The 21,457-nt window shown below is 43.5% G+C and overlaps 1 protein-coding gene across 1 annotated transcript; it reads right to left on the bottom strand.

Annotated features, from left to right (window-relative positions):
* Nucleotides 1–711: 711 nt before the first annotated feature.
* Nucleotides 712–20,190, bottom strand: CA2 (carbonic anhydrase 2). Its single transcript, XM_033155503.1, has 7 exons — nt 19,950–20,190; nt 18,425–18,622; nt 7,771–7,889; nt 6,537–6,629; nt 4,154–4,216; nt 3,368–3,523; nt 712–1,203 (listed from the first exon to the last, which is right to left on the bottom strand). Exons 1-7 carry the CDS (start codon nt 19,975–19,977, stop codon nt 1,084–1,086), a joined length of 777 nt encoding a protein of 258 aa, XP_033011394.1. The 5' UTR covers nt 19,978–20,190; the 3' UTR covers nt 712–1,083.
* Nucleotides 20,191–21,457: the final 1,267 nt, after the last annotated feature.

Here is a 21,457-nt window from a genome sequence, read left to right as displayed (position 1 = left end):
TTAAGTTCAATAGAATGTACCAAAAGTAACAGACAAGGAATTTTTGTTGCAACAAAACCAGCAAAGAGTTTTGTAATGCTATCTGAAGCTAACAAATGTATTGCGGCCGGCGTAAGTTCAATTTAAAGTGCTGCAAGACTCTTGTTATTTTTCAAAGCCAAAATCCTGTAATGTCTTCCTAGATTGAAATTTCAAGAGTTTTTATGTTGCATCCTCTTTTCTCCCATTGCAATAAATGACTGAGAACAGAAACATAAGTATATATATATATATTTCTTTATTTATTAGCGAAGGTATCTAAAATACAATATTAATTTCTTTTTTTAAATTATGACATTATTATTTTTCAGTGGAACAATACTCTGTATTATAGCTATGGTATCAACAATTTTTACACATCATAGTACTTAATTTAGCTCAGTTGACATTTCTGTAATTAAAAAAATAAAATACACTAACATTAAGACATGATTCAGATTTATGGCTAAAAATGTAAAACAATTAAAATATTTACACTACAAACTTTTTTTAAAAGCTAAGAACTCAATCCTAATTTTGCATTACAATGCCTATGTTGCTACAACGTATTCTCCTAAATCAGATGTAAAATGTTCATATTAGATTGCATTCCTGTGCTTCCATGAAAGATTCAAGTTACTGAGTACGTTTAACCTCATATGTTCCATGAGGTTATATTTTTTTTTAATTTAAAAAAAATGGCTTGTTTTTTTCTGTTGCTTATCACCCTATCCTTTGGCAAGCTGCCAAATGAAGATCTCCTATTACAGCCTCAGCACCAAAGAAATCAAATAAAAAAATCACAGCAATTCTCATCCAGCATCACACCATGATTCCCCTCCCCTGCCCTCTTTAGCCTGGCATACACACTGCAAACATGCCGCAAACACAACCACACTTTATGGCCTTCATTATTAGAAACGTCAGAAGATGATAGGCAGAAAGCACTGGGATTTGGGGGAGAAGAGAGATGTTGCCAGTGCATGTATATGGCAGTAGTTTGATTTGTGCTTAGCAGAAAATAACTCAACCCTCAAGGACACAGCAATGTTTAATGGGCACAGCTTATTGGAAGGAGGCTCTAACTTCCCTGGTCTTCAAGGGCTGGCAAGGGCGCCAGTTGTCCACCATGGCACAGTGGGACTCGCCCTCGCAGCTGAAGCAAAGGCAGCGGAGCTTGTCCATCTGGAGAAGAGAAAAGGAAGAGGCGGGTGTCAGTATTCATGCGCTTCCAATTAATTTTTATTTATTCATATGTCACGTTTATATCCCACCTTTTTCTCCAAGGAGCTCAAGGCGGAGTACGCGGTTCTCTCCCTCCATATTTTAATCCCTACAACCACCCTGTGAGGTAGGCTAAGCTGAGAGGCAGTGACTGACCCAAGGTCACCCAGTGAGCTGCATGGCCAACTGGTCATTAAACTCTGGTCTCCCACATCCTAGTCCACACAGGCTTTCAGAGCAATCTATTGGAACTCTCAGGATTTGGGATGATCTTTACACTCTCAGCTTAACCTACCTCACAGGGTTGTTGTGATGATAAAATGGAAAAGGAAGAGAAACCATGAATGCCTTGGAGGAAAGGTGGGCTATAAGTGGAGTAAATAGGCAAAACATAGTTCTGCCACAGTAGTTCTGTGTCTTAAACCATGCATTACAATACTTCCGCATACGCCCACCTACACCCAGAAATATGCTTTTCAAAAGAGACATTCTTTGCTAAACCTCTATGTGTACGGCATGTATTCAGTTTTAGCAGAGCAATCGGAGGGAGACCTTTCAGATCCCCTTCTTCAGGTCTAATTCAAAATTCCAGGACAATGAGTGGATTTCATTATGCAGCACTCATCCATATGTGAAGCTCTTTCATATGTGAGCGGCAAATGTACTTATAAATCAGTGCGAGTTGTGCTGGTTGGAAATATCCCTCATTTCATTTAACTGATTGAGGGTGTTATGTCTATGAACAGACACAAGTGAATGGGAACTGCTTATGCAAATGCGAGAATGGCCATGCCGTGTGAGAGCATGCCTCTCATTCTCTTGGAAAGTGTGCAACACTCTGGCTTAGCCAGTAAGGTGTTCCTCGGGTTTATGCATCTCAAAATCAGCAACAAGTTTGCTCCATGGGGGAAGCAGCTAGTGCTCAGAAAGACACAAAGTTCCACCTGTGCATCTCCCATCTGGATAGCTATTGACTAGGTTCTTCATTCACTAGGCTGAACCATATTAGAAGTACCGGTATATTTCAAATGTTATGGCCACCATGTGAAAGCACTTATCCATGGAGCTATGCCACATGGAAACAATTTGTAGCAAATATTAAACCTTGGCATTACAGTTGTACCTTGGTTGACGAACACCTTAGCAGTCGAACATTTTGGCTACCGAACGCCGCAAACCAGGAAGTGAGTTGTTCCGGTTTGCAAATGTTCTTTTGGAAGCTGAATGTCCAGCGGGGCTTCCATGGCCTCCGATTGGTTGCAGGAAGCTCCTGCAGCCAATCAGAAGCCGTGCCTTGGAAGTCGAATGGACTTCTGGAACAAATTCCATTCGGCTTCCAAGGTATGACTGTACCCAGTGACCTAGCTGCCTTTATTTTGCCTGGCAGATCCATGAAAATAATGTTGTTCAGTGTTTTCACAAGCTAACAAAGACAGATCTTTGAGAATGCTAGCTCTGAGAAATGAGGTGTAGGGTGGATAAAAATCTGTTCCTCTCTCCTCACCCCCTCCCCCACCATGGAGGAAACAGTAGGCTTCAGGGGATAGGGGGCAAGGGAGAGAAAGGTAAAATACCCTCTTCCAGAGCATCACTTCCCTGGAACAGTATAAGGTGCCTTATACCAAGTCAGACTGTTGATCCATCTGGATCAGAACTGTGGACACTGACTGGCAGTAGCTCTTCAGGGTGCCAGGCAGAAATCTTATTATTTATTATGTAATTTATTAGACTTATATACTGCCCTTCATCAAAAGATCTCAGGTGGTTCACAAGATACACCTTTCTCACCCTTACCTGTGGAGATACTAGGGACTGAACCCAGGGACGTTTTGCATTCAAAGAATGTGATCTAAAACTGAGCTATGGCCCTTCCCTGGTCTTCCAAGCCTCCCCATGGGGATAGCAATTCACATAGCAAAACCAGGCGATATCTTGGCCATGAATCTTCATGCCTGATTTGGCCCTTATTGCCCACAGGCTAACATATCTCCCATTAGAATGTGCCTCTATGGGTAAACTATAATTCCAGTGTAGGCACCTTACCAATAACAAAAAATTAGGAGTGTTTACAGATTAATATGCTTTTTGCTGCAAAAAGGGGGGGGAGGCGGGGGAATATATTCACCTGTTCCTTGCTGACAGTCACGGGCTCCTTCAGAACAATCCAGATCACACATTCAAGCAGAGGAGGAGTGGTCAGTGATCCTGGGTAGGTCCAGAAATCACGGGAGGCAGGAAGCAGGCTGGTTGGATCAAAGTTTGTGAAGGCAGCCTGTTTGCCCTAGAATAGATAACGCTTTTTGATCAAAACAGCCCAATGCAGTAGCGAGTAGATGATGTGTACACACACTTTGCCTGTAATTCCGTAGCATGTAAAGGAGAGCTATGTATTTCTTTCCACAAGTGTATAACTATTATCGAGCTGGGGTTGGCTAGAGGGGGGGGGCAGGGTTGGAGATGCAGGGAGGTCTGCCTGGGCTTCAAACAAGGTGGTGTTGCGTTCAAAAGCTGCACACTAAAAAGTGGTGCAATCTAAGTGAGGGTAAACCTGCTCTCCTTAGAGCAATTGGTGATAATGTGAGACTATGCAAGGCTACTGAGCAAGGGGAGGAGGATGGATTTTCCTTTTCAACCCCCTACCCCCCACTGCACCAAATGAGCAGAATCTTTCAAAACGCTGAAGAAACCAAAGTGCATTTGAAAGCAGCAAAAAAAAAAAAAAAAATGCTCTTTGAATGCAGGTCTCTTACTGACAAAAGATTATTGAAGAATAATTGCCCAGGTAGAATAGATGGAATGAGAAGCTAAAAGCAATCCCTTTGGAATCCCCTTGCAATTTTGTTCTTTGAAAGAAGAACGCAGGAAACTGCAGTGCAGTCATTCTTAGCTGCCAAAAAGGCAGAAGCTTTACCTTGTGTTTAATGGTGTCCAGCGCATCAACAACTTTCTGTATTCCAGGACAGGCACTTCCTACCTGTGATATAAAAGGCGTAAAGAGAAGGTTGTGTACACAAATGTATATGTATTTATATCATTTACACCTCACAGCTCAGCATATGTTTATATTGCCAGCATAAATTTATGTTACCAAGAGAGTAGTAAGAAACAAAAAAGTACATTTTAATAATATTATAAAATAAAGGATACAAACTAGCATAACATGTTAAAACATCAACAATTCATCTAAACAGTAAAATCAAATTGCTCTAAATTAAAAAAATGCTTACATTCCCGTTTCTTAAAAGCCCAGGGAAACAGAAATATATATATTTTTGAAGGGAACCTAAAAGATAATAAGGATGTCTTCCTGGGGAGGGAATTACAAGAGCGAGGATCCACCACAGAGAAGGCTCTCTTACATTTACTGATTGAATTTTAAACAAACACAGTGCTCCAAACAAGGTCATCTTGCATTCAAAAGTTACATATTAATGAGAGAGTTAATCCGGATTATCCTGTCATCTTTCACAGTAAAAATTTAACTGTCTTTCACAGAGGTTTATCTTCATTTGGTAAGGGAACTAATCAGTTAGCATTGTTTTAAAAGCTGAGTATTTTACAACCTAATGCCTTAAGCATATATCCACATGGGAGGAAAATCTAATTTATTTCTCTGGATTTTTGCTCCAAGCCTTGGTTCACTGTTTCATATGTACACCAGGGGTCAGCAACTTTTTTCAGCCATGGGCCGGTCCACCGTCCCTCAGACCATGTGGTGGGCCAGACTATATTTTTTTGGGGGAAATGAACGAATTCCTGTGCCCCACAAATAACCCAGAGATGCATTTTAAATAAAAGCACACATTCTATTCATGTAAAAACATCAGACAGGCCCCACAAATAACCCAGAGATGCATTTTAAATAAAAGGACACATTCTACTCATGTAAAAACACACCGATTCCCAGATTTAGAAGGCGATTGGGCCGCATCCGGCCCACGGGCCTTAGGTTGCCTATCCCTGGTGTACACCATAAAGAATGAAAGTACACTGCCACAAGTGTGAAGGGTAAAGCATTATTTGCTGCTTTGCCTTTCAAATAGATGAAAACTATCCTGGCTATCTCTTTCTTTCTTTCTTTCTTTCTTTCTTTCTTTCTTTCTTTCTTTCTTTCTTTCCCACACACATCTGGCTGGGTTTCTCTAGCCACTCTGGGCAGCTCCCAGCAGAATATTGAAACAGAATAAAACATTAAACATTTAAAACTTCCCTAAATAGGGCTGCCTTCACATATCTTCTAAAAGTCAGATAGTTGTTTATTTCCTTGACATCTGATGGGAGGGCATTCCATCAAGAAGACCCTCTGCCTGGTTCCTGTAACCTCACTGCTCACAGTGAGGGAACCACCAGAAGGAAAGAGGAAAAACCAAGCGCATGTACGCCCTATAGAACTGATTCAGTGTGAGTATGTGTGCACATTTTATAACCAGGTATGTGTGTATACCTGGCTACCAAATGTGTAAGAACAGAGCCAGGTCAAGACATTTTGTTCCCTGCAGCAAAGGCAAAATAGCACCAAGCATTGGGTCAACTTGAGTGGAAGTTCAACACTCACATCCTCTGCTACACCAGAGGACAGCATACTAGCTTAGAGGGTGAGGGATGATTGGCTGTCACAAATAGCTCTCTCTGCCTTCCAACACCTGACAGCCACTTGCTCACTGGTCCACTTGGCACCCACTTCCTGCCCACTCAAACAAACACCGCAGTGAAGCGGCTGTGGCTTGTCACAGGAGCGGACCAGTGCACCCCAGCACTTCACTCTGCCTAAAGTTAAAGCTGAGCCCGTGTAGGAAACCACTCTGTATGCTTAATATTTGGGACCCAATCATTTTAGCTTTTTAAGGCTTATCAGTACAAACTGAAGCTGCTTGACATTTACGCAGCATGTGGTTTGGTTCACTTGCATGAGTCACCTGGACGTATTTGCTCTGCAAGCAACTTTCTGCACTATAACTTATCTTGGGGCTCGCTATGGGTGGGTTGGGTTGACTGATTTGTAATGTTTGCTAGCAGATAATGGTTCTGTGTCATAGAAGGAGGTTGGTTTTACGTGGGTTTTTGGACCCTTCCACTTCTAAGATGCTGTGATTTTTTTATTCTTATTATTTTAAAAACAAACAAACGATCAGTTCTCACAGGACTAAAATAAAGGGAACATAGTATCACAAAGCCACCTTGAATGCCTGTGAACAGAAAATTCAGCTTCTGCTGGAGGCGTAAATCACATTGTACAAAATGTTCTCTTGCAAAGCCAGCAATGATAGCAAAAGAGGACACATAATGGTACTAACCTTCAAAAACACGCCCACAACGGCCAGGCCATCGGGATGTTTCACAGCTTCACCAGAACTACCATACTTTGTGTTCCAATGAACCAAATGAAGCTGGAGCCAAAGAAAAATGCAGAAATAAAGTGACCTATCAGAAAGGCCTTCTCTCAAACTGAAGAACCAAGATAATTCCTATACTAAACATTAACACGTCCTTTTATGGCCGAGACAAAAAGCTACTGAAAACTTGTTCAGCCATCGATTTGCGCTTTTCATTCACTGAGAAAGGCAAACATACCGTAGATATCAGAGCTGTGCTCTCACGCTGGCATTTTACACCCACTCAAACAATTTCCTAAATGCAAACATTCTGCCATATCCTGAAGCATATATTCTTAAAAATCCCTGTGGCCTGGCCCTTGCTTGATTGAGATCTATTATATATTTATTTTAAGTCAGTAGGTAATTCAGTAGCTTGAGTCCAAGCAGTGAGGAAAGGCAAGCAATGGTAAGATTCTCTACAGGGTGTGTGTGTGTGTGTGTGTGTGTGTGTGTGTGTGCCATAATGCCACTACTGACAACCAGTGTGGCATAGGGGTTAGATTGCTGGAATAAAACCAGGGAGACATGGATTCAAATTCCCATTTGGCCATGAAGCTCAAATAAGAGGTATTGGGCCCGTCCACTGTCTACCTTACAAGGTTTTTGTGAGGATAAAATGGTGGAGTCAGGGATTATGCCTTCTGCCTTTAGCTTCTTGGCGGAAGACCTGGATTAAAAACATCTCATGAAAGGACTGGAGCCACCATGTAAAGAACTTGCTTCTTGCCCCAGGTGAGCTTCATATGCTTCATATCAAAATGGTTGGGAGTTCACATACTCCATAAATTTGATGTTTAAATAATCCCACCTGCCATCAAATTTTAGAAGCTCTTCTTTGATCAGAAGATGCCACCATGTCTATCCTTGTGACCTGCTTTTATCAACATTTTCAGGATCTTTTCGAATACCTGACATAAAGATACCCAGAAGGGGGGGGGGGTCATTCCATATCAAGTGATCTAACTTTTGTACCTCATGTCATCCAATTTTATTAACATTTTGTACACCTGTTGAATGATTGAAACTAAGTTTAAATCTAAAGTTTCAATTTTTAAAAAAATCTCATCCCATTTGTGAGCTTTTAGGGCTTGAAATTTCACTTGATATGGAATGAGCCAAGGAAGCCCTGAGAAGATGAAGAACAGGGCCTTACCTCAGCATCATATTTCACCCCATCCACAGTGTGTTCAGAGCCTTGGCCTTCACAGGAACCCCAATGAATGTGGAACTGAAGCAGCTTGTAAGTTCCCTCAACTGGACCACCTTTCAGCACTGCAAGTAAAAAAAAGAAAAAAAGAAATAGCTGTATTTACAACATTTTATTAATTGATTGATTTCAAAAATACTTAAGATGCCATGTCAAGGTAGCTTACATAACAGAAATAAAAACTGCAACATCAGCAATGTGGGGAAAAAAATTATGTATAAAAACACAATATGACTTCTACAGTTCGCCCCTGAGGTGAATAAGAAGGATAAAAAATGCACCCAGCTCATAATATAAAACTTGATTTCCACAATGAAAAAGAAATCAGTAAAGCCAAGGAAGGTGGTATTTAGTATAAAAGGGAGGGAGGAATTACATAAAGAATATTAAAGACACAATAACAAAACATTAGACTTGGAAAGGCAAACATGAAGATTGGACAGAAGGCAGATAATGTATGTGTGAAGGCACTGAGCTTTCAGCAAGTAGTGCAGTTAAGCTATTATAGACTATGGACTGAAAGATCTCTAGGGTCTCTCCCCTTCCCCATTTTAGATCAGTGCTGAGGAACCTTTGGCCCTCCCAATGTTATTGGGTTCCAATATCCATCAGCCCAAGCCAGCATGGCCAGCAGCTAGGGAATGTAGAAACTGGAATCCAACAAGATCTGGAGGAATACAGGTTCCCCACCCCTGCTTTTAGATGGGAAGTCAGTTCTGCTGCTTTTGGGGGTGGGCCCTCCTGCTCAGTGATGCTCTGGACCTGCCACTGGTAAGAAGAATCAGTGGAAACAGAAGGCCTTCCTCCCTGCTTGCACTGAGCTAGATGGGCCAATTGTCTGACTTACAGTAAGACACCTTGTTAAGTTCCTGTACAGGGCTATAGTATAAAAGGCAGGCATGGTTCATTATGTATGGGTTGAACCGCCTCCCCCACCAGACAAATAATCCCATGCCTGAATGTACTGTACTACTGCTGACATAAGACAAACTAATAAGGATTTTAAAGGATTAGGCCATGTTGTCCCCAACTAACCCACAAGCCATTATTGACGAGTTCAATTGGGGCGAAGTTCTAATCACTATCTAGCAGCAGAATGCCGTATTTTGGGAGGCTGCATCTTTTTTAAAACATTATCTCTCATAACCATGCTTTCTATATTTAGATATATATTTTGACTTGGTTCTGGATTGAGTACAAACTGAGCGGCACATTCTGAATGGCCACACAAATTTCCTGGTTCAGAACGTATATATAGAACACATTTAGAGAGTCATAAGAGTACCTTCTTTCACCCTAAAATACTTTTTACTGATAAATAGCTATAGGGTGTCCCAGGGTGAAGTCAGCTGGGGTTTTAGATAGCACCAGAAGGTTTAGCAAAAGGAGATAACTTTCAGAAAAGCGCAACACACCCAACTTTCCTGAAATGGCCCTTATTTGCACATACTTGGTGTTGATTGTCTGTCAGCGATTAGGACTTGCCCTAAATGAACTTGTCAGGAGAGCTTGAAGACCTGAAGAAAGTCTACTCCTATTTAAAGACCCATTGCTATTCCTGGGTATCCCAAGTCCTCATATGACACAAGGGACTTAAGGTTACTTCATATGCATCAGGGTTCTGCACTGGTATCACTTCTGGTTAACTTCACACATAAACACACTCACCCCAAACCTGCAAGTATGTTGATGAAGCAAATGTACCTTTTTATGTTGAATATATAAACAAGTTTGTGACTTCCCAACTCTTTTTTTAAAATAAAAGTAGCTAAAAAGGTACACTTGCTTCATCAAGCACAACAAACTATGCGACTTTGTCAAACTGCACAAACTGTAGTAGTCACAGCACTTGGCAGATGTGTCCCACATATGACCCACGTGTAGTTTGCCGACACATAAGTGCTATTTTTGTAGTCTGTGCAATAATTCTATTAAGCTGTTAAGAGTTTACACATACTGTATATTATTATTTTATTTATTAATATAACTCCCTTCATCTGAAGATCTCAGGGTAGTTCACAAAACAATAACCTCCCCTCCCACAAACATGTTTGAAGGGCTGGTTGAAGAGGAACATTTTCACCTAGCGCCTACAGATGTATCATGAAGGCACCAGGCAAATGCTGTATTATTCAATGTTGCCTTAGTATGAAATTGATTTGCATTTAAATGTATTTCCAGATGGAAAAGCAGAGCATTATTATTATGCTCAAAACAATTAGAAAATTTAAATAATAAAATATATAAAAGCATGAATTATTATCGTTATTATTTTGCTCAATACCATTAAAATGATAATAAATGTGCAAAAATTGTCTATTTATTCTAAGGAATACTGAGACTAAGTAACTGAGGGGGAAAGTCTGGGGGAACTCTTGCTTTTTAGAGGGCCATTTCTCTTGATGATCTTCCATTCTCAACCACCATCCCAACCCCAGTGAGGCAGTTGTCTATAATAGAAGCCAATATTTATGGCAGGAAGAGACAATTGAAAAACAGAGTGGGAAAGTGTCCTTATAGAAAGGTGGTCTCCCCCAGGTTGACACCCACGGTCTGTATCAAAAAGTTCAGCCAGGGTGAGGCTTAACTGCTGGCAAATTGTGAATGTGTGCATACATTGGATATTTTGGGAGTTGTTTCACAATTTTTTGAGTTATCACTCCAAAACAAAACTTCTGCCATATCAAGGTTTCCAGCTGCCTACTTTAGAGCTAGAAGAGGTGCATTTCAATGATAGCAGACTTTTTCTGCATCCTTGTATGCTTTGTTTATGAATATTAAGCATAGTGATTAAATAATATAGCATGGTGAATAATTACTAAAACTGGACTAACAAAACTGTATCAGAATGAGCAAAAAACCCTTAAAATGTTTTGAAATACAGTATTCATTATACAGGGAGGAATTAACCTGCTTCAATACATACATACATACATACATACATACATACATACATGTTAAATAAATTAATCCATAAAAGTATGAGATTAATTGAGCTGTGTGCTAGACAATGATAACCAATCCTTGTTAAGCACAACTGGAACCTCTGGAATCTCACACCACTTGGAGATTGGGGGTGGCATGTAACATTTTATATTGTGCTAATCCTTGGCTAAACAACAAGCAAGTTTGCCAATTCACCCATTTGCTCTTAAAATGAATTATGATTCTGTGATCGCAGTACTGCATTACATTATAGACATGTCAATTTCAAAGAGTTTTCAGCGTTTCATGTTTTATTACTCATCCTCCATGAAAGATAATTTATATCCATGAAACTATGCAATCATAGCTTTCAGTATTTTGCCTGCTTTTAAGAGCACTGACTTTCTACAAAGAACATTCAACAAAAAGGCATGTCAGAATGGAAAGATTATTTTCTATTTTGTTTATTATTAAAAACCATATATAAGTTCTTTATTAACTATCATCAACTTTAGCTCAGTTTATGTCACTACATTAAACTAATTCACTAGTGATGGATTCTTTGTTTCCAGAAGCATGCTCAGTGAGAAATTAATTAATTTACTATGGATTTCACAGCTTAATTAATCGAAAGGTTCCAAACTGGCTATAATTGCTCTCTTTACATTATTGCTTTCTAACATCCTCTTCCTTTTCTATAACTGCATTATTCAGGTGGTCATCACACTCGGGTGTGTCTTTGTAATAGCGGTGGTCTGGATATTTTCTCACAACAGGCTTTAAAACTCCTGAAACTTTAAAATGTTGATGAAACACCTTTATTTATGAGCATCACCAATTTAGAGACTGATGCCAGCTGCAAGGTTTGGAAACAACTTGTTGGAATGGCTCTGGCATGATCCAACAGATGTACAGGAGAATCCTGTGCATGTTTACTCAGAATAAGACCCACTTAGATTTACTCCCATGTCAGTGTGCATAGGCCTGTGGTGCAAACGGACATTTTGTGACACAACTGCAGAGGAAGAACGGATTCAGAATTCGATTCAGAGATCTATGAGCAAGCAAGTCACTCATTTCTGCCACTGAACAGATGATCAGCAGCCGGAGGCAGGGTGGGGGGGGGGGAACACTTTCTTGCACTTGAAATCCCTCCCAACAGAGAAGTCAAGACTCTACGAATGCAGCAGTGAGCAAATAGGCTGCTGTGCTACAGCAACCCTCAGGCGTCTCTGAACTGAGGGCAGAACTAAGCAAGCCCCCCCAGACTGCTAGTTGTTGTGAACCGCTGTGTGATTTTTTGGGATGAAGGGCCAAATACAAATTTAAATAAATACAAAAGATGCAGGGTATTTTCCCACCCAGGTTTATCCTGCTTCTGTACACATAGGGGCCTTTTGATAGAACTGTGTGATTAGCTTGTATTTGTTTCAGCAAAATTTGCTTCAGTACCAAATGTGCTGAGCCAAGAGGAAAGCTTATTCATTCTAATGTCACAAGGTTAATTCTGCAAATATTTTCTGCTGGGTGTAGTGGTTACTACTGATGTCCATATGGGGCAGGTCCGTAAAATAACAGTTAAACAACCCAGTTACACTACTATACTTGTGTTAAAGCTAGTCCTAGCATAATTCTAAAATCCCAATACTTCATTGCAATCGGGCTGTGATTGGGCTGTAGAGCTCACATTTAGATGTGGATCCTATAGCTGGCCTAAAAAACAGTCAGAAGTCTGGACATTTTGCAAGGGGTTGTTTATGCACTTTCAGAGCATTTACTAGTTTGGAAAAGGTACAGCCACCAGATACAGGCAAACGAACAGCAGCCATGGGAGTGGGGACAGAGAAAACTGCACAAATGGGAGCTTAGGTTTGCAGAAAACACGTTTCACAAAAACAGCATACAAATCAAAATTCCAAATGTAATCCCAAGGGGGAAATTGGACCCTTTTGTCAAAGTCTTTCAACAAATGTATGTGCTGAATTGATTTTCTGCTGTCCGGGGACTTAGGACATTTCCGTAGCTGTACTATAGATCATTAAATGTTATGGGTGTGCTGTAAATGGCCAGCTGCCAAATCCTGCCCATCAAATGTAACAGAACTGAGCAGATGAGTGTATGCAATAAGAACTGCAGCCATAACTAATTTTTATGGAATTCCCTTATTGCACCAACAGAGAGTCTGGTTCCTAAAGCAGTCCTACACTTCCATTTTCTGTTAGGATCAATAGTGGCTATCATGTACAGAATAGTCACTTTATAACTGACAGAATACATGTTTGGGGGATTCTGTGATAGATAAACATAGAACAGGATGTGCCACCAGAGAACACATTTTATAAAATGTCAAAATATCATCTAGGATTAAACAGCCACAGAATTTCCCTTCCATCAAAGAGGTGCAGCACATGAAATGTTTCAATAAGGAAGTGACTGGATTTTTAAACAGCAGATTTGAAGCTTGGTGGCCAAAATATAATGGCAGCAGACCATTCAATACGCAGGGTGTGTGCACCTTCCCGCAGTAGGGGGGAACCTATGGCCCTCCAGATGTTGATGTACTCCAACTTTCATCTGTCCAAGCCAGCATGGCCAATTGTCAAGAAGGATGAGAGTTGTAATTCAACAGCATGTGTTTTAGCAGTTTGTAAAGTGTGTTTGTGTGTGTTTGTGTGTGTGTGTGTGTGTGTGTGTGCATGTTAGTATGTGTAGCTACAAAAAAGCTTAAGCCTTAAGACTTCCTCTATAGCAGTGTTTCCCAAAATTGGGTCGCCATCTGTTTTGGAACTACAATCCCCACCATCCCTGAATGGTGGTCCTGCAAGCTACAGATGATGGGAGTTGTAGTCCAAAAACAGCTGGAGACCCAAGTTTGGGAAACACTTCTCTGTTCTATAAAAATGTACATAGGCATAGCAGAATAGCATGCATTGACAAGAACATGGACATGACTGGACTTCAATTTTACTTTATTTTTTCTACTGAGGGTTATATCAAATGTCAGCGCTACCCAGAGAAGACCCCCTGAAATCAATAGCCATGACTTAGGGCCATTAATTTCAAGGAGTCTATTCTGAGTAGGACTTAGCTGGCTTCAACTCTAAGCTTTTAATGGGAAGTCAGTGGAATTTGCAGTGCCGGAAATCTGTAAACAGGTAGCTTGGGAAATCCAGTCAGGATGGTTGTATTTTTGTGTGTCACATAAACAGGACGGCTAATTAATTTCACAACAGATTATTAACTTGTTAAACTGCTTTATACTGAGTCAGGTCTTTAACCCAGTTTCATCTTCTCTGACTGGCAGAGGCTCTTGCGAGGTTACAGGCAGAGGTCTTTCCCAGTCCTGCCACCTGACTTTGAACTGGATATGGCAGGTTTGAGACCATGCAAAACACAAGGATTCCCTACTGAGCTTTAGACTCAATTTATATAATCAATACAATTATGTGTGCATGCAGGTTCATTTGGTTATTCATTGTGTGGAAAACCTGAGGCAAACCTGAGGCACCTGCTGCTAAATCTGCATAGTTGTGGCTCTCCCCCCCCACCTGCCACCCGCATACTTGCAGTCCACAGATGAGCTGCTCTGAGCATTTCAACTCTAGTCCTGTCCTCCTCCCACTTATCCCTCCCACTCTCTGCAAGCTGTAGCTGCCTGAGACTGGCTTGCTGGCTGCTGCAGAATCAAAATGATCAATGTCTGTGCCGTATTTTCTGGCTAAGCCACTCTTCCAGTGGATCTGAAAACATCCACACATCCCTTCAATTCGCAGCTTCGTAGGGACTTTATATAAACACATGCTATGGAAAAGCCTTTTATCGTGCTAGATGTATGAAGCTAGGATTATGGAGGTGTCGTATGTCCTCAAGGCCACCACTGTCTTACTCCAGCTTGAGAGGGACTCTAAACCCCAATGAATAATACAAACTCCTAAGGAATGAATAATACAAACTCCTAGCAAAGGATTCTGAAATGTGGAACTGCCGGGGGGGGGGGGCAGTGGCATCACCACTGTCACAATGAGTTGCCAACTATGCCCACAAGAGATCTGGTAAGAATTTTGAACATATTTTCTTTAAGGAACAAATTTAATATGCACCCTACTGTTAAGTGGGGAAAAGGTTCTCTTTCTATTAAACTTTAACAGTTAAAGTTTAGAAACCAATGTCGTCTTGAATATTGCAACTTTATGGAGCACAGATCTCAATTCCCTCCTCTCATTATTTGATTACCCAGCCCCATATGCCCATTGCCCCCCCTTTATTCTCCCCCCTGTCCAAAATAACTGAAACCAAAGATGTAACATTCTGGAGAACCCCAGATTTTCAACCAGAGCAATATATGGAATTTGCACAACTGCAGAATTTGGCTTATAGGATTTTGGAGAAGACTCCTCTTTCTGTGTGCAAAACTAGTCTGCACAGGCAGATAACTGGATGAGTCTAAAAAGACTGAAGGCATGAGCCATGCAAAAATTCAACTCAATACCTAGTAGGTCTCTATTTTAAAATGTTTTTCATATACTTTTCTGCCTCTCACTTATAGTGAGCTTCACCGAGTGTAAGGTGCTGGGTGCCTTTAACTTCTTTTGGCTACAACTGCTGTCTGTTGAGGGGAACTGGATACTAAGGAAATGGTGTGAGACAGAACTAAAAAGCTATTGGAAAGACATTCTGCATTTCGTTTGACATTTACTTCGGCTCTTTCTTCCCCCTCTAATATATGGGCTATTGCAGATTTAAGTATATGCACTGGCTCTAGTCCACCAACCATTTTACCCCCAGAGTTGCCCTATTAAAAATCAAAGGAAGTAGACCTTGGATTGCAGCCTTTTACATGGTTGCTAGCAATACTGTTTGGAAAGCTCACAAGTCAAAGCTGCTCTGGGCTCTTTGAATTTGTCCCCTCAATGACACTGCCAAGATGGAAAAAAATAGGACACTTGCTCAGGCAAGTTAAAGGAGCCAGTGCCTAGAGAAATAAGCAGCTTCTATCTTTACAGCAGCACAATTTCCTACATTTAAAAGCTCATTCACAGTCACTGTAAGTAGGTGAAAAATGCTGTACAGGCAGCTGAAGGAGAAATTACTAAAAACCAAGCATGCACACTCTTACTCATAAGCTTGGAACATCAGCATTGTCCATATGATCACGGAATTCTCTTTAGAATAGGGACTTACAAAATGAGGGTTTTTTTCTGTGTTTTTTTTTTTTTAATTTGGCGTGACTCTGCACAGAGGATAGTGCTGAAAAGGATGACTAACTAGCCCCAGTGAACTGTGTGGGGATGTGGGAAGAATGTACTGCAGCTTCTATTGAAAAAATGCTAAAATGAGAGGGAAATCCTTTTAGGAGGTAATTCGCAGTCAGCTCCCCTAGGACAGCTCTGGCATACCACCACCCAGCCCTGAGTATCAGATACCCCTTGTCTTAAAGAACTGCCCATTATTCCAGTTCAAAAGATTTGTACCTGGAAAATATTTTGCACATCAGCACTCCACAGGACGGGTGCTGCTGCATTGCAAAGGTCCTTTATGTATTAATGTTGTTTGCTTGCTTGATCTGGAACTCCAAAATATAAAACTGAAACGTATGAATACTGACAGTCTGTTGTCCCTTTTGTCCCTCTCCATTTGATCCTGACCCTCAGCTACACCTGTTCTAATGGTGCGGTGATTAGATTTCTTTTTACAGGATGAAGACTACAGAAATGTAGAGCTGGAAAGCATAACAAACTTCAGCCCCGAAGCATAATGATGAGATCCTCCACTGTTGAAACAGAGGTGAGCATACACCAATCTAAATTGTTATCAGAACACGAAACTTCCGGCGGCTGGCGCCATTGCGGATGGTCCTGGGTTGCTTCGGTGGCGAGGCACCCAGTTCATCCCGGGGGTTAGGAGCCCTGCAGCCGCATGCAGGGCTCTGGTTGGGGAGCGGGAAGAGCGTCCCGCACCCTGGGCTCCCCGGCTATGCCCGTTGTGCTCCGAACCCTTCCCCCGCGCCCCCTGTAAGGGGGGAGTGGGGGTGAAGGGACCACGGAGTCGGGCTTCAGGGGACATGCCCCAACCGGGATGTTTACATGCGGCGGCAAAGTCCGTGAGGAGCGTCTCTGTTCTACCTGTCATTAAGAAGTTGCTAAGAAACCAGAAGCTGTGAGTAATTGACTGACTCTTTGTACTTCGGGAAAAGCTCTGGGATCAAAAGAAAAGGCAGCCCGCCTCTCTCCCTTCGGGGGTTGGAAGGAATTAACTCTTTAAGTGACTGCTGCTACACTAATCACTTGAAAGTGCTTGGAATTTGAAAACTGACTCTGTAGAGATTCCCTCTCAGGGGTTAATTGAGGAAAAATATCTCCATTTGAAGTTTTGGTCTTTATACTCTGGCTTCGGAAGAAATGGCGGCGATTTGGAATTGCGCAGGAGAAAATTGAGACAAAGGAGGAAAAAGACAGGAAATGTAATTTGATACCCACCTCCCTTCCCCGAAGATGTTGGACTTTGCGCTCATGCTGGCACAGAAGGACTGGGAGGTAGAGGAAAAGCTCACTGTCTTTCAATTGGAGCTGGCTAATCGAAAATTAAGAGTCTTGTGTGGGATTATAAATGGAAATAATCTGTATCCCACAGAGGAGGCTTTCCAAAAAATCTACTCAATGGAAACAGACTTTTGCAAAGAGCTGGAAGATGTGCTGGAAGGATGGTCTGAGATGGCAGAGCAAATCCGATTGGAACAGGGACTGTTTTCAGGGGGTGGCAGAAACCCTGAAACGGAAAGTTTTTTAATATCTAGATTCCGAGGTGGCAGCTCGGGGTCGAGGGACAGAGAATTAAGATTTCTACAAGAAGAAGAATTTTGGTACAAAGCTACGGAGAAGCTCAGAATGCAGAGGATGAACATCTTGGAGCTCGATGCAGGGTTTGTTGTGGTTGTAACCTGGATCTGTGGACATTCAGAAGCATACAATAGGGGATTCGGTTCTGGTGAAAGACAGGAGAAGACAATGGACAAAAGGGGAGTGGGTTGAATTAATCATTGTATAACATAGATGGTCTGCCATGGTATCCGAAATCGGAGTGTGAAGTTTGTTAAATAAGTTTATTTTAAATAAGTAAGGAGATATTGAATTTAAGTTAAAAGCAGCATGCTAAATGATAGAAGAAATAAGTTTAGCTCTAAGAATATTTGGTTAAGTTTTAGGTTATAATGCAAAAGATAAGACAAAGGTGTTTTTTCTTTCTATATCAAGATAAGTTAAACTTCTATGGAGAAAAGATGTTAAGGAGAAAGTGTATTGTATTAAAACCGAAGGTGTATAGGCGGGGGAAGTCAAGTGTCAAGATTCGGAACTAGAATTTTTTTTTTTTTTTTCTATAGTAAGATATACAGATAAGAAGAAGAATCCTGACATTATGTGTATGTGTATTTGTATTTGTGTTTGTTTTGATATTTGTAGGTGTGGGGGTTGGGTTTATGTTGTTTTGTGAAAATGCCAATAAATTCTGTTAAAAAAAAAAAAAAAAAAAAAAATTGTTATCAGAACACACTTGCCTGCCCTGAAATTGTGTCTGTCAAATTAACTCCTATTTGCCTTGCAAGGAAGAAAAAAAACGAGACTGATAAAAAGGAAGCAGATGCATGCTAAATACTCCATAGATGCTAAAAGGGACTAACCGCATTTGTCACCAGAGTCATCAAACTCCACGTTGAAGGAATGCCCGTTGTTCACTATGTTTTTGGCTGCTGATGGGTCATAACTGATGTTCAGGGACTTCAAGGAGGCATCATACTTGGCAGACTTCGGTTGGATGTTGATTGGGGACTGGCGCTCTCCATTGGCAATGGGGAAGTTCTCATGCCAGTGAGAAGGTCCTAGAAAGAGAAAGAGAGAGAGAGCACAAGAGTAAAACACCAGCAGACTACAGAGGCATGGCTGATTTTTTTTTTTAAGGAGAAAAACTCAATGGAGGCTTTAATGCCTTAAGTGCAGCTGGGAGTCTTTAACATTTGCCTCATCAATATTGAATGCAGGAATGAAATGATCTCTTGGCCAGCTGGAATTGGAAGCCTTAGCTATCAGGCAGAGACAGATCATGCTGCAGAACAATTGGTGGGATGAGGGAGGTTTTGTAAACCTGGATCTAAGCTTGCCAGGATCTAGGAATTGGTGTGTGGGAGGGGGGAAATAACTGGCTGAGAGGGATCTGAAAGGAATGTAGCAACTTCTTTGTATTTCCAAGTTGAAGAAAATGAGTTTGTGGATATAGCACCTGGCAATCGCACAGCTCCGTGGGCATGACAAGCAGCACCTCGGCAGCTTTGCAAAGCAATGGACTGGACTGGCAAAATCCCCACCACACAGTTGCGACAGGGTCCCATCTCACACAATCCAATTTCCCAAATGTGGGGAAGGATGGAAGGTGGGGGGGGGACCTATGCCAACCACTCACACTTAATATGCATATTACCACCTCTCCTAATTCACGGGGAGCCAAATTCCTATGTCACACTTGTGAAATTGCCCCCAATGATCAGATGGGGATTGGGGGGAAGCGAAGGGGGTTCCTGTCCCTCTTGCATGCTGCGAAAAGCATATGTGCGTGGAAGATGGGAGAGTGGGAATTAGGTGCACTACACGGGGCTGACAGTCCTAGGGAGAGCCAGGTGGCCGTGGAAGTGCAGGTAAGAAGAGTCTGCATAGAGCTCCCCATCACTTCCATCTCAAACACCTGTGGTGGGACCCCTAGAGGTCCTCGGCTTCCCCATTTCCTCAGCCAGAGATGTCCTGCTGCTGGGAACTCTGCTTGGACGAGACGTCCTTTGACGGGAGCAAAGATCGCAACTCTAACTGCTGATCCATTAATGGATCGCAGCCCCTGAGTTGCGCCCCTTTCTGAGCTGGACTAAGGAGTCTCTCCGTTTCGCCTGGGAAACCTGGAAGAGAAACACCGTCTCTGTCCTGAAAGCCCCTTCCCGGGCTGGAAGCGCAGCCTCGCAGAGCCGCCTCAGGTAGCGCCGAGCGGCTGCAGAGTGCGCTCCCCTTCGGGATGTCCGTCCACGGCAGCAGCAGGTGCCGCGCCGGACTGGCCACGAATGCCAGGAGGGGAACAAGCAGCAGCAGGAGCAGCCGCGAGGTCGCCGTGTCAGGTTGGCGTGGAAGGTGGGCGAAGGCGACCCTGCTTGGTCGCGGGGGACTCACCGTTGTCCTTGCCGTAACCCCAAGACATGGTGATGGTGATGGCTCAGCGGCGCCCGGGTTCCTCCTCGTCGTCGTCTGCTGTGGCTCGTGCTGCTGTTGCTGTTGCCGCTCGCGCGCTGTGTGCCGCCTTGCTCTCGCTTGCCGGTGCTGGCGGTGGCGCTGGGGCTCTTGTCAGGGGCTTTTATAGGCTCCGGCCAACTCCATGCCCCTCGCGGACATCGCTGAGGTGAGGGGGGGAGGAGCACGAGCAGGAGGAGGAGGAGGAGGAGGAGGTGGAGGTTCCCGGCGGAGCGCGCGCTCCGAGAGCCGCCGGGGGGTGGGGAGAGAAGGTGGCAGGCTGCCAGGCAAGCGCCGCGCGCGGTTGCCTCCTCACACGGTCCCGGGAGGAGCCGCCGCCGCCGCCTCTGCCGCTCTTGTCGCCGGGGCTCCTGTTCCGTCACTGTAGCGGCAGGCGCCGCCACCGCGCCGCGTCACACCAAGCCGGAGCCTGGCACAGGCGGGAGCTCCCGAGCCCGAGCTGCTGGCGCTGCGCAAACGAGAGGGTCGCCTCAGGCCCGCCGTGGAGGAGCGGGTGGGCGCTCGCCGGGCAAGAGGAAGACTGTGTGTGGCTCGAGGGTGGCGGTGTGGAGAGTGGGGGTGTGTGTGTGTGGCGGGGTCTCGCGCGCGTCCTTGGGACCGCGGCCTTCCGCCTGGCTCTGGCCCGCCGCCGCCGCGGCGTCTCCCCTGCCACGCAACTCCGCGTCCCACACGCGCTGGAGCTCCATTCCTCCCGGAGGCGGGAAAAAAGAGCCCTCGCAGGGCTGACCTTGGGACGCGTTCGCTCGCGCGCGCGCTGCGGGGAACCAGGCGGACGGAAAAGGAAGGAAAGGGGGCGCGCGGAGGCGGAGGCGGCCTGGTATGTGAGGACACGCGGCGAGTCCCGAGAGGGTGGCGAGGGGGCGTAGGGTCGCCGACCCGCCGGGCTGCCCCGGAGGGACCCCGCGGAGAGTCGGCGCCCTGAAGTTCCCTTGGAGGGCGCGGGGTGAAAGAGGGACGCTTTGGGGCATCGCTTCCTTCGCTTGTGCCCTTCAACGACCCTCTTTATCGGAACTCGCGATCGGGAGCTAGTGAGACCGCACCCCCGCGCCCGTCGCCTTCCGACGGTCTGCTTGCAGATCAAAAGGGGAGGCTGCACGTTTAGAAGTACAGAAGTGGGAGTCGGTGGCTGAAGCCTCTGGCAAGAGGCGGCCCCCACCTGATGCACTGATTTCGCCTCGCGTTATTTTTTAAAAACCAGGTTTTCAAAGATTCATTGAAAGAGCGAGACTCTTTTTAAAAATTTATTAGACTAAATTTTTATTTATTTATTTTAAAAATAGTCTTGTTAGAAGGGGGGGAATCGGTGACAGCTTGCCCTCTTCCTGTCCTCCAAAGTATCATTGCTAGCGCTCCTGAGGATGCCCTACTTATTAGCTGGAGCATGAGAGAGATGCCAACAATACAAAGTAAGAAAGAAACAAAACTTCCAG

The sequence above is a fragment of the Lacerta agilis genome, chromosome 7 (genome assembly GCF_009819535.1).
Source record: "Lacerta agilis isolate rLacAgi1 chromosome 7, rLacAgi1.pri, whole genome shotgun sequence".
Taxonomy (NCBI): domain Eukaryota; kingdom Metazoa; phylum Chordata; class Lepidosauria; order Squamata; family Lacertidae; genus Lacerta; species Lacerta agilis.
Note: the sequence above shows the minus strand (reverse complement) of the source record. Positions and strands in the feature narration are given on the sequence as shown.